The sequence below is a fragment of the Pimephales promelas genome, chromosome 10 (assembly GCF_988280905.1).
Source record: "Pimephales promelas chromosome 10, fPimPro1.hap1.1, whole genome shotgun sequence".
Taxonomy (NCBI): domain Eukaryota; kingdom Metazoa; phylum Chordata; class Actinopteri; order Cypriniformes; family Leuciscidae; genus Pimephales; species Pimephales promelas.
The window spans coordinates 27968905-27989245 of record NC_142778.1 but is presented as its reverse complement, the minus strand read 5'-3'; the positions used below and the strand labels follow the sequence as shown (position 1 = coordinate 27989245).

Here is a 20341-nt window from a genome sequence, read left to right as displayed (position 1 = left end):
TGACTGGTTAGTTTTTGTTTCCTTTTACCAGTAGTGGAACTCAATCTTTTTAAATAACACTTAACCCAAAATTTAACATACACTGCTGTTGCCCATGTCCTTGTCCAATGAAGAGAGACATTTTGGGTTATGTAATATAACATTAGTTAACGTGTTGCATAACTTGAGATTTAATTAGTTAAGAGTACTTTGTAATTAGGTAGTCACCTTATACAATTTGCAAAGGTCTTCGCAATTGTAAATAAGGAACATTTGACCAAAGGCAACAGTTCCAACTGCCAACTGTGGCTTTAGATTATTCAAAGTCGGTAGTCTTGGTTCAGAGGTTCTGCTATGACATTTGCGGAAAAGATGGACAGTCTGTGAAAATATTGATTGATGATGAAATGTATTTTATCCACTCATAACCACAGCCCACAACAAAGACACACCGAATCAACTTCCATCTCTTTCATTTCCTGTTCCACAGGAAATTGCCTCAAAGGAAGCTGATAGCTCACTGCTCACCGCCGTAATGTTATCTCTCTTCTAGCTCTCTTTCATTAAAAAAAAAAACGGCAGCATCTTGTGCACTGACAAACGTACTTATTTGCCAGAACCATAAACAATATGCATCTGACCTCAAAGGAGGTGACGTTTCCATAAATATTACTGACATTTAAGTTCATACTTTATGAAAACGAATGCTCTAATCTCACTAAAGCTCGTATTTTCCTTGTTTTCTATGTCGAACGGTTCTTAATCCTACCTCTGAAGGATACACACTGCACAAAGGCATTTATATCTAACAAAAATGGTGGGTGATGTCCCCCTCTATTTCTTCACATCTGTAAAATGAAGCCACATTTCTGTGAATCTTGAAATCTTGATGACTTTGCTCTAGATTCATTTCTCCTAGAGGGCGAGATGAGCTTATCCACTTCAATCAGGTCTTGGACGAGCTGACATTTCCTAATGGAAGAGCCATCCCCTCAAAAGCCAATATGAGTGATAGCCTACCCTGTGTTGGAGAGTGGCCCTTCTCAACGTCATTCGTCACAGTATATAATCCCAGCTCTGATACTGACGGGGGAGGAGTGTCAGGTAGTGTGTGGCACATGCAAAGTGCTCCCCGTGATCTCCAAGGAACAGCTTGAAGAAAAATCGTCTGAGACAAAAGTACCTTTGCCATAGGAAATGCAGGGAAAGAAGACTTCTCAAGAAACACTAACCATGTCCTCTGAACTACAAGCCAATGCGAAGGGGCCGCAGACAGCCCCTAAATCACCAATTGGGCTGCTTAGGAAGAGAGGTCAAGATGTAATTCCGAAGATGCAACCTGCTATGATGATGTTCTCCAGCAAATACTGGGCTCGGCGAGGACTATCTTTGGATTCAGCAATGTATGACCAACAACATCTTGCAACCTCAATGGTGAGTACTGAACAGTTTGATTGACCCTATTTTGGGCACCACATTTTATATAGTCAAATTGCCATACTATTTGTTTATAATGAACCGTGATTTCAATATACATTTGAAATGTTTTTTTTCTTTCAAATAAATATTAAATTGCTTTGTTTGTTTTTTAACTAGTTACTTGCATAAATCATTGATTTGCACTGGAAAACTTTAGTGTCTGTTGGTTATTCTGGATGTAGAGGCAATGTTTTCTTACAAAATTCATAACATTACAAAAAAAAATGGAAGTGTAAATTCTTCTTTTGAGTTTGTTAATTACCACTCTTGTCATTTAAACTACTTAAATTACTTATTATCTCAACCCATTTCTGCATCTTAAGAGTTTTTATATTTACTGAACACCTCCAAGCAGCTCCGCAGGACATCCTTTAATCGGATAGATGAAAGACCTGACAAAGAGGAACAGAAATCCACCTATGACCTTGGGAAATTAGCAGTGATTTTCTCTCTGAAGAATGAAGTGGGCTGCCTGGTGAAAGCGCTAAGACTCTTTCAGGTTAGTGAACACCTTATCCTTTGGTGGGGTTTATTAATAGTACACTTTAATAAGGGATGTTTTGATTACGACAGTGAAGATGAAACCAAAGTGACATCCTGCTGTTCTGTTTACTGTATGTTTAAAAGGAGAAACAAGTGAATTTGGCCCATATTGAGTCTCGCAGATCCAAGAGAGTCCCCAATGAGGTGGAGATATATGCAGAGTGCAACTGCTCAAAAAAAGAGTTCAATGAGCTGGTGCAGCACCTGAAAGACCACGTCAACATTGTCTCGTATAACACACCCCAACAAGTGTGGTCTGCAGAGACTGGTGAGTTCTCTGTGAAAGAATTGCCAGTGTAATGACTGTGATATTGTTACTGATTCATCTGTCTCTTTATTACAGACTGTTTGGACTGTGTGTGTGTTTTGGGAGGATTGGCAGATGGGGAAGGAATACCATGGTTTCCCCAAAAGATCTCAGAGCTGGACCAATGTTCACATAGAGTGTTAATGTATGGCTCAGAACTGGATGCTGACCACCCGGTAAGTAAATCTGTTAAAGTAGTTCACTTTTAAAAAAAACTTTTGCTGATAATTTACTCACCCCCTTGTCATCCTAGATGTCCATGTCTTTCTTTCTTCAGTCGAAAAGAAATTAAGGTTTTTGATGAAAACATTCCAGGATTTTTCTCCATATAATGCACTTTATTGGGCACCAAATGGTTCAAGGTCCAAAAGTTTCAGTGCAAACTGTTCAAAGGGCTTTAAACGATTCCAGACGATGAATAAGGGTCTTATCAAGCGAAACGATCGGTCATTTAAAACTAAAAATAACAAAGTTTAAGTTTTATAAGCTCAAATGCTCGCCTTGCTCTGTTCTGTGATGCACGTTCGTGACTCATCAAAATGAACAAATCTTTTCCGAGTCAATTTGTTCATTTCGTTTGTTGAATGAACCAAAAGACTCGAAAAAAGATTCGTTCATTTTGATGAACGATTCCGAACAGGAGAGTCACGAATGCGCATCACAGAACAGATACATTATTATTTAAAGTTGATTATCATGGGTTAACAATGAATAATAGACATGAATAATCCCATGACACGTTTTTCGTCACACGTTAGGGCGGGATAATCTGTTACTCTCAAGTCTGATGGACAAAATCAAATCCAGCCCTATTTTTTTTTTGTTTTTTTTTGTTTAGGAGGAGGTTCACTATACATCACAAATGGGAAGGAAAGACTATCACAACTTCCATTTCATGTTAATAAATGGAACCTTATTGTAAAGTTATTCTCTGTTCTCTATTGCAGGGATTCAAAGACAAGGTGTATCGACAGAGGAGGAAGTACTTTGTGGAGGTTGCAATGAACTATAAATTGTTAGTATAGATTATAATAGTTTATATTCTTTTGTTGTTGATTTTGCTAGTGGGTTCTTGTAGCTCAATTATTAGTGTATGGCCCTAACTAACATAATACACTGTCTCGACATTTATATATTTATATATATATATATATATATATATATATATATATATATATAACATTTAAATAGGCAAAGCTTAAAAAAGTCTATGATTATATCATTATTGCAATGATTATGATATTTTTTTTGCATGGCATTTGTTTGGCAACAATTCTTCTAACACTAATTGATGGAGTGTGTAGCTTTTTATTTCTTAGGAAGACACAACATAGCCATATTCCAGGGTGACAAAACCAAGATTCATCAGGCTCAAGTTGTGAAAAAATGGCTGGGAGAGAGCATAAAGAATCATTTTCACACATGAATTGAAGTCCAGACCTTAAAGCTACACTGTGTAACTCTTTTAGTTTATTCTTAGCTAAAAACACTTAGTTCTTTCAAAAATATATGTGCTCATTAATGTATATTTACTTTGTTCAAGTAATAAAGTATTCTCGTGAGTGTATAATATGCCATTGAAAATACATACGGGTAAGGGGTTCGCCATGTTGCCCCTCCATCTTGAAAGTACATTAGCCAAAGAGGGACATACCCGTTAATTCAAGCTTCGCCTTTCGCGTTTACGTTTGAGTTAACACTCATGGACGAGGTCGAACTGGAAGCCATGTTAAAGGGTTAGTTCACCCAAAAATGAAAATTAAGTCATTAATTACTCACCCCCATGCTGTACCAACCCCGTAAGACCTTCGTTCATCTTCGGAACACAAATGAAGATATTTTTGATTAAATTTGAGAGCTGTATAACTACCACATTGGCTCCTAAGGGACTGCCTCTTGACGGCCCAAAAAGTCAATGAAGAAAATGTTTAAATATCCCAAGTGACTACCGTGGCTCAACTATATGTTTATCAAGCGACGCGAATACTTTTTGTGCGAAAAAACAAACAAAAATAACGAGTTTTTCCGACTATTTCTTTTCTTCCTTGTAGGCCAGAACAAGACTTCCTTAGATTTCCACGACGCATGCGCGAGAATTGCGATCTGAAGTGGTGTAAGCTGGTGTAAGCAGATCGCAATTCTCGCGCATGCGTCGTGGAAATCTAAGGAAGTCTTGTTCTGGCCTACAAGGAAGAAAAGAAATAGTCGGAAAAACTCGTTATTTTTGTTTGTTTTTCGCACAAAAAGTATTCGCGTCGCTTGATAAACATATAGTTGAGCCACGGTAGTCACTTGGTTGGGATATTTAAACATTTTCTTCATTGACTTTTTGGGCCGTCAAGAGGCAGTCCCTTAGGAGCCAACGTGGTAGTTATACAGCTCTCAAATTTAATCAAAAATATCTTCATTTGTGTTCCGAAGACGAACGAAGGTCTTACGGGGTTGGTACAGCATGGGGGTGAGTAATTAATGACTTAATTTTCATTTTTGGGTGAACTAACCCTTTAATCTTGGACTACATTGCCCACCAAAATCGGAATTGAGAGGAACAGAAACTAATATTCACTGGATGGTCATATACCTTTTCACCGCTAGATGGGGGTAAAAATCACACAGTGTAGCTTTAAATTCATTGAAAGTCTTTGGGATGTGCTGGAGTCGACTTTACATTTACAGAGTGCTTGATTCTTCCATTGTCAATATAAGATCTTGACCAATAACATCACAACATTTATTTTCATCGGTTTTTGGTCAAGATTTTGATCTGGACTCAGAGGTACCTTCAATCTTGACACTGTCATCCTGGATTATGGCCATTATGTGTTTTCCTACATGGTTGTTTAAGAAAAGCAACACACTCCATCAGTTAGGGTTAGAAGAACCGTTCAACATATCCAGTCATAGACTCTGAAGCATTTGCCTAATTAAATCCAAACAGCCGGGCAGTGTACAATTACATAAATGGAAATATGAAACTGCAGTTATAGTAATAGTCTTAACTGAAATGACAGTCAATTTTCTTCCCCTTTTCATACGTAAAATTAATCCGAATGTCCTTTGTGTAACAGTGGCCAGCCTATCCCACGAATAGAGTACACACCAGAGGAAGTGAGGACATGGGGAGTCGTTTTCAGAGAACTTACAAAACTCTATCCAACTCACGCCTGCCGCGAGTACTTGAAAAACCTCCCTCTTCTCACAAAGCATTGTGGGTACAGAGAGGACAACATTCCACAGCTGGAAGATGTGTCTCTGTTCTTACGAGGTGAAAGGAAAACTGCTTACTTCTTGCATTATAAATTCCACTCATTCTATGACAAAGAAAGTCAACTCTCTTTAATGTGGTGGTTTGGGTTGTGACCTTTGCAGAGAGGTCAGGGTTTACCGTACGGCCTGTGGCTGGATATCTGTCACCACGAGACTTCCTGGCCGGCCTGGCTTATCGAGTGTTTAACTGCACTCAGTATATACGTCACAGCACAGACCCGCTCTACACACCAGAACCGTGAGCAAAAGCCCCACACTTTTACTTTGTGTGCAGAAAACGTAATCTCTTCTAACCTGTTAACTGTTTTCATGTCCTCAGAGACACCTGTCATGAACTTCTGGGTCATGTACCACTCCTGGCTGATCCCAAGTTTGCTCAGTTTTCTCAGGAGATTGGCCTTGCATCTCTAGGCTCTTCAGATGAGGATGTGCAGAAGCTGGCAACAGTAAGTGCTTATTGAATTCTTAAATGTCACATGGAACTTGACTGGCAGGTTCCTAACTAGATACGGAAATAAAAAGGTCACCGAAGTTTTTTCGTGGCGTAAAGTTTGATCGATGGTGTCGAGTCGCATGCATTTGCATTGAAATCATATCAGTGGCTCTGTATGGCAGGCTTTGAGACACAATCAGATCTGGGTATAACATTTTTTGGAAGTCTCAATATGAGAGTGTACATCTCATAAGGGTCTGAAGGAACTTGTAGATAACCTTGCTTTCAAACCTTTGAAATATGCAAGACATGTTTATTATGCAATAAACCACTGTGCTTTTCCCCCCCAGTGCTATTTCTTCACAATTGAGTTTGGGCTGTGCAAACAGGATGGCCAGTTAAGGGCATACGGAGCAGGTCTACTGTCTTCTATTGGAGAGTTAAGGGTAAGAAGCCCTTCATTAACCGTACATAAACACCTCAAGTATTTAAATGTCAAGTTAATAGTCAACTGAATGTATAATCCTCTTTGATTATGCAGCATGCACTTTCTGAAAAAGCAAAAGTGAAGATGTTTGATCCCAAAACCACATGCTACCAGGAGTGCCTCATTACAACATTTCAAGACGTTTATTTTGTCTCTGAGAGTTTTGAAGAGGCAAAAGAGAAAATGAGGTAGAATATATGTCTACTCAGTCATGAACAATCTAAAACTCTGACTTAATCTGTATAAAAGAGACACATATGTCATATATAATATCAATTTAATACATTTTTCCTTCTAAACAGGGAATTTGCTAAAACAATAAAGAGGCCTTTTTCGGTCTACTACAACCCATACACCCAGAGCATTGATTTATTGAAGGACACCAGGAGCATCGAGAACGTGGTTCAAGATCTACGCAGCGACCTGACCACTGTCTGTGATGCCTTGGGGAAAATGAACACTTACCTTGGTATATAGACAAACATTGTCACCAGTGCTTCGTTGTAGAATTATACAAATACAAATGATTTACATGATTAAATTCAGTTTACATTAATACTGTAACATTTGCAGTGATGTTGATTTATCTGGGCTACACATCCATTGGTCTTGCCTTGTCACAAATTAAAGGAATAAGTTCATTTAAAAATGAAAATTCGGTCATCATTTACTCACCCTCAAGTTGTTTCAAACCTGTATACAATTCTTTCTTCTGCTGACCACAAAAGGAGATATTTTAAAGAATGTTTGTAACCAAACAGTTGATGGACCCCATTGACTTCCATTTTTCTATGAAAGTCAATGGGGTCCATCAACTGTCTGGTTGCTGACATTCTTCAAAATATCTTTCCTAGTGTTCATCAGAAGAAAGAAATTCATACAGGTTTGGAAGAACGTGAGGGTGAGAAAGTCAGAATTTTTTAAGGAATAAGGAAAGGAATAGTTCATTTTAAAGTGAACGGAATAGGTGTGAAATATTGCAACCATATTCATCATATAGCAATCAAAACAAATCATTGCTACAATGTATTAAGAATACACTAAAGAAAATCAACAGATTTAATATTTATCTCGTCTTTGCCTCTTTGTGCCTAATGTTGTGCTTAAGACAGAATTATAACCCAGTTCCATTTTATTTAAAGGGATAGTTCCATTTGAAATTAATTTCTGATATGTTTTAGCTTACCTCAAGTACATCCAAGATGTAGGTGTGTTTTTTTCAGCAGTATTTTCAATTTTGATATTTTTAGGTCAAACCGTTCGTGTTCATCAGTCATATAATGGAGGGGTATATGTTTAATTTGGACTTCTCTGTGCATGTGCTTTGAGGTGGACCCCATAGACCTCCATTATATGACTGATAGACACGAACGGTTTGACCAAAAAATATATCAAATTGAAACTACTGCGGAAGCAAAGACACCTATGTCCCTTGATGCCCTTGAGGTAAGCTAAAACATACCAAAAATTAATTTCAAAGTGAACTATCCCTTTAAACTTCATATTGCTGTAGGCAGCAATGAATGAAGTTGATATGTACATATAATGAAAAATAAAAATAACGAAGCACTGTTCTGATTCCAATGCCATACTGTATTTGTATGTTTGTGGTGCTTGCTTTATTTGTTGCCCAACAAAGCAAACTTCTCAATCAATAAAGCATTATATTTTAGCATTATATTTTGGTTTGCATTTTAAAAGTGTGCAGCAATGTGTTAAGGACACATTTAATTCACTAACACAATGTTATTTTACAATAAATGTAAACTAATTTGCAAGTACATAGTCAGCAGGTACATAGTCAATCCTGAGAATATACACATTTAAATATAAAAATTAAAAAAAATAAAAATCATTCATATTTTATCATAATTCTAATAACCAGTCAATCTTGTCAATGGACCTCATCGTCGTCATCAAAGGCTTTCTCCTATAGTGAATAAGATGCATTTAGTATATCGCACGTTTTTGTAATTATTGTATTTAGTAAGCGGCATTCATTTCTAGTAAACTTGTTTATTTGTAACAATACATTTCAACAAAGTATTTGTAATGTAAATGGTGCATAAACTCTCACCCAACCACCGTGCTGTTTAACCCAGGGAGTGAAGTTCTTTTGCAGGTACTGAGCTCCGAATCCCATGACCTTGTTCATGGGCTGAAGGTCCAAGGCTCTGAGTCTGCTGGTCACCTCAAAGGTCAGGGCGATCTGCTCATGTTTGTTTCTGCTCTGAGGAAATTCTGGTACCACACTTTTGATGAAGGCTGAGATCAATTTTTCAAAAAAGTCATAAGAGAAAGTACACTGCAGGTATCCCAAAAGCTCATGGTTCTTCTCAATCTGAGAAGGCAAATGGGACATTTAAAGACGTAACAATTTTGTATAACTACAAACTAAACAGTTTAGGCTACAGACTATAAAGAGATAATGATAATTACCTTCTCATTTAAGTCATCCCCTGATTTCTTCAGTAAGTCGACAAGCTGCTCTATAACATCTGGGTTTACTTTTATAAAAACAAGGACATAGAACAATTACAGTCTAGATAATTAATAGGATTATATTTCGATGACTTGTATGTCGATGTAAGAATTGAATGTCTATAATAGGAGCCTACACTTTACCAGAATCTGGCTCTATCCCATCGTCAACAAGAAGTCCACTGTCTACAATCCGGGTCAGTTTTTCAGCCACATTTTCATATTTCTCGCCACCTGTTTTTTTTTTTTTTTCCAGACAATGTCATTCAAATTACAATTAATGTGACTCTCCGAAAGAGAAACGAAAGTTATCAAGTGCAGTATTTCTCTCTGGTCTGACCTGTTTGTGCCCCTAGGCTGAGCATACAGACCCGTTGCTGTGGCTTTCTCTTCTGGCAGTATGTTTCAAGCAGTCGATATTCATCGCTACGTGTTATTGAAGGTGAATCACCTTCCATCATGTAAACCACTGACTTTTGCTGTTTAGATAAAGAGATTTTTTTGTGCTCGTCACATCTTATACGTAAAACACTTAATCAAATCAAAACAAATAATGTAAATTCAACAAGACTCTTTACTCCGGTACCGCACGTTACAGCTGAAACTTAACACGTGATCAGTTCCTATACATCTGAATCTAAAATGCACATAACTTTGCTATAATGCTGTTATCGGACAGCATATCATCTGCCGAATGAATATCAAAGCAAAGTGGTCTCAATCATATCTTAACAGAAAATACACAACAAAACAAAACTGACCAGGAAACTTCTGTCCTCCAGAGTGTGTTGAGTACGTACGCACGTCACCAACACCAGTTTCCTTGTCACGTACGGACCTTATGCTGCTTTCATTTTCGTGAAGTTGTCCCCAGATCATTTATCCTTATAAGGGATCACATCAAAAAAAATTCAAAACAGTTGAAAGTGTTTTGAAAATTTTTTGTTCGTACATGTCTTGAATATTATAAATTCGAGCTAAATTTAGCATAAATATATATAGGCTATGGAGAAATGAGCCCTGTTTTGATTTTAAAGGCAGAAGTTCGAGTTTGAAAATTAAGAAAGCTGTAAAATGTGTTAATATTTGTAAAAATGTCCATATTTTTATTTTAAGGTTTAAACCATATTGAACCTACAAGAAACAACCCCAGAGTTGGTAATTTGTAAATCCTTAAAACTAACGAAAATAATAAGAGGTGACTGCAAGAATAATTTTAGAGCACGTAGGCCTATCCTCCACGGTTCTTGTTCTTTCTGACAACAAGCAAATGCGAGCTCATGATTTCAGAAGTGGGAAGATGGGAATTTCCAATAGCTTGTGAATGTGAAAATGCTGGTATTGTCACTTTGTCTTATGATGCTGCCCTCAGAAATGCCCCACTTCCCACTTCTTAAATTGAGATTGTCGCATGCTTTGTTGTAAGAAAAATAACAGGAACCATGGAGGACACCAGGTTTATTCTTCCCTATTAATTTGGAAAATCTTATTAAAGCCCAAATTATATTTAGCGTCCCATTGACAACGATTTAAACATTCACCACGCTAAGTCAGCTTGCTGCTGACTATTCCGGAATTTTGGTCAAATACAGGCTATTTTCTCTGTGTACTATAATGTAGGCTATATGCTATACTTTATAGGCCTACACAGCGAAAATAGCCTGTATTTGACCAACATTCCAGAATAAATGTTCATTTATTCAAATGAATATTCAATATGCTTCAAATGATTAAACTAATACGCACAATAAATTAACATTTATAAATATGAAAACCTAAATATTAAATGTCATATGCTAAATAGTACATATATCAAGGGTTTCTGCACATACATTTTTTTCCTTTCACATTATTCAAATAATTTTTTGTGACGTGATCGTTTTAAAAAATGCTCAATGTAGCAAGAATGTTCAAATATATCACCAGTTACATTTCCTGCAAAATCAAAATATAATGTTTACATTTTTAAAGTCTTGTTACAATAGTTGGGTGATTTTTATTTTTGCACATTAAGCATACTTATAATTATTTGTCACTTTAAGACCTAATGCACGGATCCAATGCTGCCTTCATGTGCTATCAGAATTATCGTAAATATGAGTCAGTTAAAAATTGGACATGAAAGCCCTCTCAAGGCATATTTACCACTGGAAAGTTCTGGGATAATTTTGATACCCATGCATGTTCCCAAGATGGGCGGGTCACAAACTTTAAACACGGTGTAGGGGATAACAATTGCTCTTATAACTTCTTTATTTGCTTTTTTTCTCTCAAATCGCCATGTCTTTTTTGTCAAAGTAGTGTATATGATTATTATAGATTAAAATAAAATTGCATTTACTAAAAAACTTAATACAAAAAGGGAAAAAGGAAGCCTACACTAATTAATTACAAAAAGGTTTCTATGAGTTTTGTCTGAAAAAACAAAAGGACAAGAAGATTTTTATTGTCACGAAGTAACAATATTCTGAATATTATCGACTAATAATCATTTTACGTAATCATGTTTACACATTTTTATATCAGTAAAAACTAAAAGCCACAAGATTCATTATTTTTTATGTCTTCACGTCATATATCAGATGAATGTCATAAAGGAAACTTCACTTGGGATGCTGTTGCTCCTGAGTGGTTGTTTGTTCTTTTTCAGCAATCTTCTTCCAGCAGGGTAGTTGTTTTGCACGGGACATAAAAAACACAGGCCCGATACAGGCCCCGAGACTGGGAAAGGCATTCAACAGATTCAAGAACAAACAGTGTGTGTCACTAATTTCTTTATCTACATCATCAAGTGTGAGCACATAAGGGGCTATAGCCAGGAGAGGTGCGTAGATTACAACCGTTGGGATTAGAATCAACAAGGTGTTCTTAAGTGCTCTGTTTTTTATGGGTGAGCCACCTTTTCCACCAGTTTGCCCTTCTTCACCTGGACCTTTTTTGGAGAGTGCACACACAATGCCCATTAGACATCCAAGCATTATCAGTAAGAAAACATCAAGGATGATTGACAAGTACAGAGCTATTTTAGGGAGCCTTTCTTGGTAGGTAATCAGTGCAATGCCCAAAGTTAAGATCCAGATTACAGCCGAGCAGAAAACACGATACTCCCATTTACTCCCGAGCTTCATGTAGAGGACTGCATGTGCTGCGGCCAAGTAGCGCTCCACACACATACTGGTCAAGAGAAGAGGACAGCCGATTATGTTGAGGACAGAGATGGCCTCAGAAACCATGAGAAGCGTTCCAGTGGCTTGAGTCAGAGAATTGTACACAGAAAGAGGAAGACTGACACAGTAGAGTATGTTCATCATGGCAAGATTGAGCCCCGAAACTTCAGAAGGTGACAAAGCTTTCTCACCCCTCACCAGCAGCCATAGTAGAGCCAAATTAGTTGGCAGACCCACCACGAGAGTAAAAATATGCAGTGGCAAGCGAACACAGGAATAATCTTTTTCATTGCACTTATCCACAATTTTAAGAAGCAACAATAGAAAATTGCTTGTATTACTGTAGATTTCGTGTGCATTGGTTGCATTTGAAATGATGTTTGTCATGTTGATTGAGCACTAGAGAAACAAAAAATAGCTTGAATTACAAAAACAAGGCAAATATATAGCCAAAATGCATCATCTAAAAACAGTTCTATTGTGAAATAATTGTTACATTTCAAAATAACTGTTTTAAATTTTTAACATATTTTAAAATTAGAAAAACTTCAGAAATCATTCTTAACAATTTAATTCCATCAGTTTAATGCTCTTAACAATGCTGGGTTGTTTTAACCCAAATTTGAGTAAAATATGGACAATCCCAAATGTTGGTTTAAAAATGTAATTTCAAATTTTAACCCAGCTTTTAACCCAATCTAACATTTTTTAAGTGCATTTTTAACACAATACACAATGCTAAAATATAATGTTTACATTTTTAAAGTCTTGTTACAATAGTTGGGTGATTTTTTTATTTTATTTTTGCACATTAAGCATACTTATAATTATTATTCTATTAAATAAGACACCAACATTTTAGATACCTGTGAAAAATATCCAAATTTCGATACAACCGCAAAAAATACTAACTAGTTCAAACATTAAAAACAAGTAAACAGTAGGCTAAATAATAAAATAAGAACACATTAACAAATTACAAAAGCACAAATAAATACAATAAACAAAGATGAAACAAATGAAACAAACAGGGCTTTAAGATTTTCAGTTATAAGTCTAACAGTTCATTAGTTCTAATATTATTCATGTAGTAGAATAATCAAATGCAATAACAGTCTTCACCGAATATCTAATTATAGATTAATCCTTGTTAAAGCTACAAAAGTTATTAAGTCTAGATCAGTGAGTGATTTTCTTTTTGTCTTTTGTTGTTTGATCAACATTAATGACAGACAGCAGCCGGAATATTAGGCTGCTGTCACTTTAAGACCTAATGCACGGATCCAATGCTGCATTCATGTGCTATCAGAAGTTTCCTGGTTAAAAATTGGACATGAAAGCTCTCTCAAGAACTTTTAACCCGACCAAACATTTTTTAATTGCATTTTTTTAACACAACAGTTGCGTTTGTCCATATTTGACCCAACATTTGGGTTTTAACAAACCAGCATTTTTTAGAGTGTTAATAAAAGTTTTTTTTTAAAATTTTCTTTCATTAAAAGATCTTACTAAACCCACATTTTTGAATGCCTACACTCTAAAAAATGCTGGGTTGTTTTAACCCAACTTTGGGTCAAATATGGACTAACCCAGCCGTTGGGTTAAATTTTTACATTAAATTTTTAACCCAACATTTCGGGTTTGTCCATATTTGACCCAAAATTGGGTTAAAACAACCCAGCATTTTTTAGAGTGTATAGACACACAGTCAAATAATGCATGTAAATTTAAATGTATAAACAAGAAAATGTTACTGAAAATGTTGAGATATATAAACTGACCTTTTCAGGCTATGAGATCAATTTGATTGCTCGCTGTCCTTCTCTCTTCTTGACAGATCTTAAATACATCAATTCTTGTTGTGTTTTGTCAGTGTAATTTAAATCCAATTATTTGAATTTCTGTGCTGGTTCATTGAGCGCATTTTTTCCCACAACCCAATGTAAATGAGAGATTTTTTTTTCTGGTTACGAAAAAACACATTTAGCAAATTTTACCCAAATCGACGAGGGCATCTGGACTCAATTAAAGGCAAAAAGAAAACAGATCGACCCCAAGAGTTTATTACAAATGAATCAGTGTGTTCAAAGTGCAAATTTTACAGATAGATTTTAAGTTAACAAATGTATAAACTCTAATCAAGAGTACCTACCGCTTCTTTACAACACATTGTGAATGTGATATTATGAAAATGGGTGGTGGTTGGCAACCACAAGCAAATCACTATGTGCAAAACAAAAAGATTTTGCTCTTATTGTCTAACAATATCATCAAAACATCTATTTACAGTTTGGTTAAATTGGGTATAGTGCTATCAGATTTGACAAGAATAACCAGGTCAAGATATATTTACAATATAGCAGATATTAAAAGATATCATCAACGTTAAAAATATCAAAGTGCTTCTGGTTACGCCGACCAGTTAAATCTGTGCAGTGTTGTTTGTATTGTCTTGGCCACATTCAGTGCTGCTGATGAGAAAGTCGACTAATGGTTGCATGTCTATGGGTGGATGACGGAAGGAGCGTGTGGGGTCTTGTTTTTGGGAGGTGTAGAAATCTGAACGTAAACTGGGGTGGTAGAAGAAGTGGAGGGGTTTGGGTCAGCTTGAACCCTCTGGAACACAAGTGCTGGGTAACTTTGGCTGTTGGCGTGGTATGTAGGGTATGTGGTATGGGGGCTTCTCAGCAGGCTCTCTTGACTCCTGTGTACAAAGAAAGAGTGATTTAGTGATGTACAAAATCATATTATGGCTTTACACATCTAATATTACATAATAGTAGAAAATGTGGTTTGGTTGTAGTGAGTGGGCAAGGGTTGTGGGTTTCAATACACGTAAGAGGCCTATTAATATACAGGGAGGCTATTCCTGTTGTAAGTGTACTGTGAGTCTCTGTGGGGAGAAATCTGCTTTAAAAAAATATATTTTACGGTGATTCTCCTTACCTCTCATACCCTCTGTTCTCATAGGCTCTGATGACCTCGGAATAAACAGGACTTCCAGGAGGCAGCGGTCGATCAAGACGCTGGGACAGGCTGAAAAGTTTAGGTGGGGGGAATGCCTCCCAGTCCAGCTGCTCTCTCTCTAACCAGGACGGGCTCCTCCTAGACCTAGAGCCCCTTTTTTCTCTTCTCCTAAAGGTGAACAGATACACCAACACATTTAGTATTATGATTGTAAAAAAAACTTTAAAACACAGTATCCCACGCTTTTACAGATAACACTTCCCATACAGCAACATAGTGTCAGCCCAGATCATGTGGACCAGATGTGACACTATGTTTCTGGGCTGAGCCCAGACTAAAATGGTTTTAACTGAAAGCAACTTGACAAATGTCACCCTGGATCACAAAACCAGTCACAAGTCACACGGGTATATTTGTGGGCAATGGCCAACGATACATTTTATGGGTCAAAATGATCGATTTTTCTTTTATGCCAAAAAACATTGGGATATTAAGTAAAGATCATGTTCCATGAAGGTATTTTGTAAATTTCTTACCGTAAATATTATAAAACTTTTATTTTTGTGAGCGAATGCAGCACAATCGCGAAAATAAATGGACAAATTTTAAAGGCGATTTTCTAAATGTTTCGATTTTTTTTTACACCCTCAGATTCCAGATTTTCAAATAGTTGTATCTTAGCCAAATATTTTCAAATAGTTGTATGTCCTAACAAACCATCCATCAATGGAAAGCTTATGCATTCAGTTTTGACTGGTTTTGTGGTCCAGGGTCCACAAAACTGACATATCTTAAAATATGTCAATGCCATTGTCTTTTTAATAAATTTTTAGCTAACTGGGATATTTATATGTACATTTCTGAAATACATCAATTATACAGTTACCTCTGATAACATCACTCTACATTGTAAAATGGACTCTGTAAAGCTGCTTTGAAATGATATGTATTGTGAAAAGCGCTATACAAATAAGTGTGAATAGAATGGAATATTTTATTAAAAGACACCACTCTTTTGAATTTTAATTAAAAATTCGAATGAATTTTAATTAAACAATATATATCTTTAAGGTTATTTTAATCATTAAAGTGACTGACCTGCTTCTGCCCATCCGATGATTTTCCTTCTTTTTGCTCATGCGCTCTTGACAACAGCAGACGATGAAGCAGACGGTCATGACGAAGATGACGACCCCGCTCACTACAGACACCAGCAAAGCAATGCGAAGTCCCTGGTTATTTGGCCGAGGTATGCCTGAAAAAAAAAATTGTGTTGGTTTCAACATATATGATGGATATGATTGTAATTATGCTTTTATTATAAGTATTATCAGGATACATTTCTTTCCATAAAGGGTAATTGAATGGCTGCCCTACTCTCACAGACTGGCAGGTAGCTGCTCCATCGTGGGACGCCTGCATGCAGGACGCAGGTGATTTTCTCATGGCCAACCAGCTGGTAGCCCTCCTTACACCAGAACACAAGCATAGAGCCCACAGACACCCCTGTGCCGTGCTCCACGTAGTAGGATCCCCGTCGTGGGGGAAGCACAGAAATACACGCAAGCCCTGTAGGAACACATAGACAGACAGACATGTAGATTGATAAGATGAGAGCAAAGACTTTGAATATTCTGTGATGTGTTAAACTGTGCACTAATAACACATGAAATCCTTTCAAATCCTCTTTATGGATCACAATGAAACCTATGGATAATGATCGTATCATTCCAGTTGTTTTGCATATGTTATAGTTTTTCTTTCTGCCTCATGCATCTTGCTGCAGACACGTGTTTCCTTTGCTGTGAGACATTTCACCAATCTTTGTATCCTGTGGTGAACCACAGTGAATTTTCATTAATGTGTCTGTCTTGTATTTGCATGGTGTTCTGTGAGTATATGTTGCTTTGAATCAGTGCCATCATATCAGTGACTGTCTTCCCTGTAACCAGCCTCTGGTCCCATGATCCCAGCTCACTATCAAATACTCCAGTTTCTCCATGTTTCTGGAGAAGCAACTGATTAAATAAAGATAAGGCCCTTTATCAAATATTGATTAATTCCACACAGTTTCCCTATTATTAAAACCTTTGAAAGTGCACTTAGGCCATCCGCTGACATGTCAGATTTTTTGGAGCACAGGTCGGGAGAATTGTATATTAAAGTGCTAAAAGTCTTATCTACCCAATTGTATCTGTCTATCCATGTATCTGTCCATCCATCTATTAATATCTCTCTATCTATATTCATGTATCTGTCAGTCTAGCCTTATGAGAATGAAGTTTATTCAAGTGTGCTATTAGTATACTTCTATTAAACTTAAAAATAAGAAAGTATACTTTCAGTCTACTTGTTGTGTACTAAATAGTAAACTATACTTAAACAATATCTATACAGCAAAAAAGTTATTGCTGGTTTAACTTAAGAAAGTAATTTACCTGGTTGCCTTAAAATTTTGAGTTCATTGAAATCTATCTATCTATCAGTCTGTCAATTGTTCTTACCTGTGTTGTTGCTGTGTGGATCTGCAGGTTCGGTCTGATGTTCTGGATTGACTGATTCCTCATTAGTGGTTGGATCAGAGGTGATCATGAGCGGATTGGGTGTCACTGAGGCTGTGTGAATAGCACAATTAGTCCACACACCACATGTTTTTGTAGCTCTACACACTATTGCAGAACAATTTATATTGGTCACAATGTCTGTCCGTCTATCTATCTAACAATCTGTCTCACACAATCTATCTGTCAGTCTGTCTGTCAATTGTTCTTACCTGTGTTGTTGTTGGGTGGATCTGTAGGTTCGGTCTGATGCTCTGGATTGACTGATTCCTCATCAGTGGTTGGATCAGAGGTGATCATGAGCGGATTGGGTGTCACTGAGGCTGCGTGAATAACACAATTAGTTCACACACAACCCACATGTTTTTGTAGCTTCACACACCATGTACTGTATCAGAACAATTTATATTGGTCACATAATGTCTGTCTATCTGTCCGTCCATCTATCTATCTAACACAATCTGTCTATCTCACACTATCTATCTGTCTGTCTGTCAATTGTTCTTACCTGTGTTGTTGCTGGGTGGATCTGTAGGTTCAGTCTTATGTTCTGGATTGACTGAGTCCTCATCAGTAGTTGGATCAGAGGTGATCATGAGCAGATTGGGTGTCACTGAGGCTGTGTGAATAACACAATCAGTTCAAACACAACCCACAAGTTTTTGTAGCTCCACACACCATGTACTGTATCAGAACCATTTATATTGGTCACATAAATCAAGCTCTGGCAGTCCTGGCAGGTCACGTTAGCCAAGCTCACATTAGCTGACTCTCAGCTGATCCATGTACCTATAGGAATACGTCGCCCATCACAGCATTCATAAATAAGCTGCTTCCGTGTCGTCAACACCTATCGCGTTTCTCAGGAGCTAATTACCCTCCTCCATCCCCAGCTCCTCCTATCATCCAGTTAGGATTTGGCATTCTGTTTTCGCTTTGAATCTGAATAATGTTGTACATTAAAAAATTTGAATTAATGATATTAGCAATGCATTCATGTTGGTTCTGTTCTGTTTACCCTATAAGGGGGGTTATTGCTGCTCTACCTGCTCTCATCTATGCTATGGCTCCATGGACGCGCATGGAGTCTTTGCCCAGAACAGAACCATACCGCCAATCCAAACTGTATAATTGGCAATCGTATTTGACGATTGTGGTCCTGTGGTCCTTACAGAATGTCTGTCTGTCTGTCTCTCTGTCAATTGTTCTTACCTGTGTTGTTGTTGGGTGGATCTGTAGTTTTGGTCTGATGTTCTGGATTGACAGATTCCTCATCAGTGGTTGGATCAGAGGTGATCATGAGCGGATTGGGTGTCACTGAGGCTGCGTGAATAACACAATCAGTCCACACACAACCCACAAGTTTTTGTAGCTCCACACACCATGTACTGTATCAGAACAATTTATATTTACATTTTTTATTCATTAATATTATTCATTTAGCTGACGCTTTTGTCCAAAGCAACTTACAATTGCTATATATGTCAGAGGTCGCACGCCTCTGGAGCAACTAGGGGTTAAGTGTCTTGCTTAAGGACACATTGGTGTCTCTCACACCAAAGGCATGTGTCTTATCCACTGCACCATCACCACCCCTATATTGGTCTATCTATCTATCTATCTATCTATCTATCTATCTATCTATCTATCTATCTATCTATCTATCTATCTATCTATCTATCTATCTATCTATCTATCTATCTATCTATCTATCTATCTATCTATCTATCTATCTATCTATCTATCTACAGTATCTATCTATCTATCTATCTATCTATCTATCTATCTATCTATCTATCTATCTATCTATCTATCTATCTATCTATCTATCTATCTATCTATCTATCTATCTATCTATCTATCTATCTATTTGTCTGTCTGTCTGTCTGTCAATTGGTCTTACCTGTGTTGCTGGGTGGATCTGTCGGTTCAGTCTGATGTTCTGGATTGACTGATTCCTCATCATAGGTTGGATCAGAGGTGGTCATGAGCAGATTGGGTCTCACTGAGGTTGCGTGAGTGTAGGGAAACCACACCGTCAATCCACACACAACCCAAAACAAAGACCGCACTGAAGTCATGATCAAAGGCCCCCAGGGGCCGCAGCACAAAGAGTAGATATGTCCTGAGGTGATCACAATACTGCGTGTAGCACGCTGAACATCACTGATTATAATCCATTCATTGTCCCAGGTGAAGGAATATCACAAAGAGCTTCTTTTCCTAAAGGTGTCTGTGAATATTCAAGCTCATCCAAGCATAGTTCATCCAAGCTCATGCCCATAGCTCCAAAAAATGGCAGCTCCTTTTCTGTTTCTCCTGCTGTATTAAGCATAGGCGTCCTTGTGTGTGTACACAGCATCTGCTGTGCCTGTCCTCTCACTGCTGCTGTTATCCTACAGCATACAGTGAGGCAGTCAAGGGTCTTACATAACATGAAGTGCACGTGTGAATGTAATTTTTGTGCACTTAAATCCCCAATCTCATCTCTCCAGTAACTCGTGCACGTTCTCTCTCTCTCTTTCTCTCTCTCGGGACACTCGAGGGTGAATCAGGTCATGTGGCTATGAGCATGTGAGCCTCTGTCCCATAGCTGCTGAGAGAGTGTAATATTATACATAAATATATATACCTAAATTAACATGTTGACTTATAATGCGTCACAATTTC

At 37.3% G+C, this 20341-nt stretch overlaps 4 protein-coding genes across 8 annotated transcripts; 1 reads left to right on the top strand and 3 right to left on the bottom strand.

Annotated features, from left to right (window-relative positions):
- The first annotated feature begins 116 nt into the window (after positions 1–116).
- On the top strand, positions 117–7227 carry tph2 (tryptophan hydroxylase 2 (tryptophan 5-monooxygenase)). Of its 2 annotated transcripts, none has more exons than XM_039692846.2 (12): positions 117–796; positions 884–1413; positions 1814–1957; positions 2086–2269; positions 2345–2484; positions 3256–3323; positions 5377–5573; positions 5678–5813; positions 5895–6021; positions 6359–6454; positions 6550–6683; positions 6798–7227. In XM_039692846.2, the coding sequence occupies exons 2-12, from the start codon at positions 1177–1179 to the stop codon at positions 6970–6972; spliced, it is 1638 nt and encodes a 545-aa protein (XP_039548780.1). In that variant the 5' UTR covers positions 117–796; positions 884–1176; the 3' UTR covers positions 6973–7227. The 2 variants fall into 2 exon arrangements, with proteins under 2 accessions (XP_039548780.1, XP_088972530.1); XM_089116404.1 differs by having other exon boundaries at positions 1811–1957.
- Positions 7228–8067: 840 nt separating this feature from the next.
- LOC120493319 (apoptosis facilitator Bcl-2-like protein 14) lies at positions 8068–9846 on the bottom strand. The gene is made up of 6 exons (XM_039691837.2): positions 9738–9846; positions 9317–9455; positions 9121–9210; positions 8935–9002; positions 8573–8836; positions 8068–8425 (listed from the first exon to the last, which is right to left on the bottom strand). Exons 2-6 carry the CDS (start codon positions 9435–9437, stop codon positions 8390–8392), a joined length of 579 nt encoding a protein of 192 aa, XP_039547771.2. The 5' UTR covers positions 9438–9455; positions 9738–9846; the 3' UTR covers positions 8068–8389.
- A 1622-nt stretch (positions 9847–11468) lies between these two features.
- LOC148977429 (uncharacterized) lies at positions 11469–13610 on the bottom strand. The gene has a single exon (XM_089116651.1). The coding sequence runs from the start codon at positions 12528–12530 to the stop codon at positions 11580–11582; it is 951 nt and encodes a 316-aa protein (XP_088972777.1). The 5' UTR covers positions 12531–13610; the 3' UTR covers positions 11469–11579.
- Positions 13611–14184: 574 nt separating this feature from the next.
- On the bottom strand, positions 14185–20317 carry LOC120493283 (uncharacterized). Of its 4 annotated transcripts, XM_089116401.1 has the most exons (9): positions 19575–20311; positions 18884–18994; positions 18180–18290; positions 17884–17994; positions 17615–17725; positions 16488–16679; positions 16209–16365; positions 15090–15278; positions 14185–14847 (listed from the first exon to the last, which is right to left on the bottom strand). In XM_089116401.1, exons 1-9 carry the CDS (start codon positions 19750–19752, stop codon positions 14646–14648), a joined length of 1362 nt encoding a protein of 453 aa, XP_088972527.1. In that variant the 5' UTR covers positions 19753–20311; the 3' UTR covers positions 14185–14645. The 4 variants fall into 4 exon arrangements, with proteins under 4 accessions (XP_088972527.1, XP_039547715.2, XP_088972528.1 ...); XM_039691781.2 differs by lacking the exon at positions 17615–17725 and having other exon boundaries at positions 19575–20317; XM_089116402.1 differs by lacking the exon at positions 17884–17994 and having other exon boundaries at positions 19575–20316.
- Positions 20318–20341: the final 24 nt, after the last annotated feature.